Source organism: Microtus ochrogaster, chromosome 6 (assembly GCF_000317375.1).
Source record: "Microtus ochrogaster isolate Prairie Vole_2 chromosome 6, MicOch1.0, whole genome shotgun sequence".
Lineage (NCBI taxonomy): Eukaryota > Metazoa > Chordata > Mammalia > Rodentia > Cricetidae > Microtus > Microtus ochrogaster.
The window spans coordinates 55,919,262-55,922,517 of NC_022013.1; the positions used below are offsets into that span (position 1 = coordinate 55,919,262).

Sequence of the window (3,256 nt, forward strand, 5' to 3'; positions counted from 1 at the left end):
TGCTCTTAACCTCTGAGCCATCTCTCCAGCCCAGTAAAGATGATTTTTTTGGCAGTATTAGAAAACAAAGAAATAACTTCATCAGCTTTAACTGGTGGAGCACTGAAGAGATGATAGTTTAAGAGTGTGTTTACTTTTGGAGTTAATGTGGCTTCATGACTTAGCTGTGGATCTAGAACAGTGTGCCTTATAAGATGCCGCCCCAAATCAGAAGAGAAGACCATTACAGAAAAAGGTGAGCATAGTTCTGTCACGTTCACCTTCGACCAGCAAGGAAGACGCAACACTCGGAGCTCTTCTTGCAGCAGTTTATTCAGGACCTTGTCTCTTTCTCTCTCCCTCCCTCTCTCTCCGGACAAACTTCTCTCAGCCCTTAAAAAGGCACGGGCCGCCAACCCCGGATTGCCAGGTGGGCACTGCCCATAGGTCCACGCATGTGCAAGCAGCTGACAATCATTGCGTGATCACAGCATAAGTCAGGTCTTAGCCATAATTAGGAGCTGATTATCAGATGTGGCTCCACGCTGCTCTCTACATAGTTCTAATAGCTAGAGCCTTGCTAAGAGTATTTTCTTTTTCTTTTGGCTCTTAAGGAAGCTTTATTCAGCCAGTGTGTGAAATACATGAAGTGGGTGGGGTTAGGTAATCATAGAAGATAACAGTTTTACCAACAGCTAAAGGGATTGTATTTTCCACCTGGGACTGAGATGAGTACAAAGGCATTGTGGAACTAACTGATCTGTGAAAATTGCTACAATAATGTTGTACCTTTCCTTTTTCTTTCTTCTTATATTGTCTATCTTTTCCTTCCTTCTTCCCCACCCTTCCAGAGGCTCTCCTTATAGAGAATCCCCTTTGGGTCATTTTGAAAGCTATGGAGGGACCCCCTTTTTCCAGGCTCAGAAGATGTTTGTAGATGTGCCAGACAACACAGTGATACTGGATGAGATGACCCTCCGACACATGGTCCAGGACTGCACAGCTGTAAAAACACAGTTACTCAAACTCAAGCGTCTGTTGCATCAGGTGAGTGTGTAATGATTATTCCAGCGCCTCCTTTGTAACTTGAACAGATTGGCTTTCTAAAAAAGTTACTTGTGTTTCTAACATGTTCAGTTTCGGGTAGAAACAAAACCTATAAATAGTACATGCTTTGAGTTAATCTCCAATACCAACGAAAGAGAAAAAACATAGAACTCTTGGTAGAGACGAAAGGAAAGCTTTACATAGACAGTACTTCTATTGTAAGATTTCTGAAAGAATTGTAGTGGTTAATTGAACAGTTATCAGAAATATACTGGCCATTCAGTAACTAATATAGTTTCTACTTAATGGCAAACAGGATTAATTTGATTTGTGTTTGAGACATTGAGTACATGTTTTCTTTAGAAAGTCTAGACCCATAGTAGCAATAGGGCTTGAATAAAGTCACAGGATAAACTGATAGAAAGCCTCAGATTGTGATGGATCTACTCTACACAGGAAAGAGAAAAAGACGAGATCTCCCGAGTAACGTGGGAGTGTGGGGTTCATGGGAAAGGGTAAAAGCAGAGAGGAGAGGAAGGAAGGGGACTGGAGAAAAATGTATAGTGAAACAAAAAACAATAAAAAATAAATAAAAGAATACCTTCTTTGTGTGAATATTTAGTGTTAACAGATAAAAAAGAAATAGAGTACCAATTTTAAACTATAGATAGCTTTTATGTGGTTTTAAATCTATTTTTTTTTTGCATTTGATAGTCAAACCAAATTTAAAAACCTTAGTTGAAAAAGAACAGCATGACTGCTCAGTTTGCTGTCTGGGTTGCTTTTCTCAGGATGCCTTTGCATCATATTGACCAGGATCCAAGTCTTGGAATTCCTGTGGCCAACAAAACCAGACTCATCTGTCTGCTCAGTAAAGGCTAGCTGAAAGTAAAGCTTGGCTCCTAATAGCTGACTCTGAGAGTAACAGTTCTAAGCAATGTATGTTGTTTCACAGTTCTTGGTTCTGGTTTTTCTGAACTATTGTGGCTATGCAATACCTGTGGAAGCTTTTGTGTGCTAAGCCTGGAGAAAAGAGGGTAGAGAGCATCCTTTTGGAATCTGTGATGTTTGGACTCCTCCTATGCATGCAAGGATGGGATGGTAGAAATGTTAAGAAATAACTGTAACTAACAGGTAGGCTTTGCTCCATAGGGTTTCTCTGCTGGCTGGTCTGGGAGGAAGGTTTTCTGGTCATGAGCTTTAGTTCCAACAGTACAATGTGGTAGAAAGGATAAGACATAGCTAAAGTACACTAGATACCTTCTGTGAGATAGTCATTGTTTTAGAGTATATTCCTCAGTGATAAGGCATTATTAAATATCAGCTGATAAGACCAGGTCCTAATGATCCATTCCATCAATAATGAAGTGAAGATGATACCTGAGAGAAGAGGTGATGAGTATCCTAGGGACTGAAGAACTTAATGTACGTGAGGCTGTGAAGCCCTGAGAACTTCTTTTCTCTCCCTTGAGTCTCCAAATGTTAGAGTGTTCACATTGAGCACATGGACTGGTTGTTTATGTAGTGAAACCAAAATTGTGGGGTTAAAATTGCAGAATACTTTTTTGATATCTTTAGAGATATCTAGTTGCAAGATAAATTAAAAACCGCATCTAAGATTTTATTTAACTGTCTCTTACATTTTTCCTTTAATTAAAAAATGCTTATTATTGTATTTGTATGAGTAACATGTATATAACCGTGTGACTGTGGGTGTGAATGTGTGACGATGTCTCTGTGCCGGTCAGAGGGTCACTGTCAGGAGTTGACTCTGTCCTTATTACCATGGTTCCAGGGCTCAAACTCAGATCATCTTTACTTCCTGAGCCAGCTTGCTGCTGCCCCCTTTTAAATTTACTAAAATATCATCATGAAGTATATAAACTGTTTGTTAAGCTCACATACTATGTGAAGGCTTGATGAGAAATATGAAATAGATCTTTATGTGCCTTTTATACCTGAGTCAGTCTGTTGTATGAACAAGTTACTGACCAGAGTTTCTGTAGCTCTGTTATGTATGACTTTATTTTGCTATAGTCTGGAACTGTATCTACTAATTCCTGGATGGTACATATTCTTTTGCTTGATACATGCCCTCAGTTTGCTGGAGTATATCCTTAATTTATTTATTTATTTATTTATTTGGTTTTTCGAGACAGGGTTTCTCTGTGGCTTTGGAGCCTGTCCTGGAACTAGCTCTGTAGACCAGGCTGGTCTCGAACTCACAGAG

At 39.5% G+C, this 3,256-nt stretch overlaps 1 protein-coding gene across 6 annotated transcripts in view; it reads left to right on the forward strand.

The window, feature by feature from the left end:
* Positions 1 to 3,256, forward strand: part of Ccser2 (coiled-coil serine rich protein 2) — a 114,599-nt gene that overhangs the window by 66,474 nt on the left and 44,869 nt on the right. For all 6 annotated transcript variants that reach the window (XM_005348597.3, XM_013346834.2, XM_005348598.2 and 3 more), the window contains one exon: positions 831 to 1,026. In XM_005348597.3, coding sequence (XP_005348654.1) covers positions 831 to 1,026 — 196 coding nt within the window. The remainder of the gene's footprint in view (positions 1 to 830; positions 1,027 to 3,256) is intronic.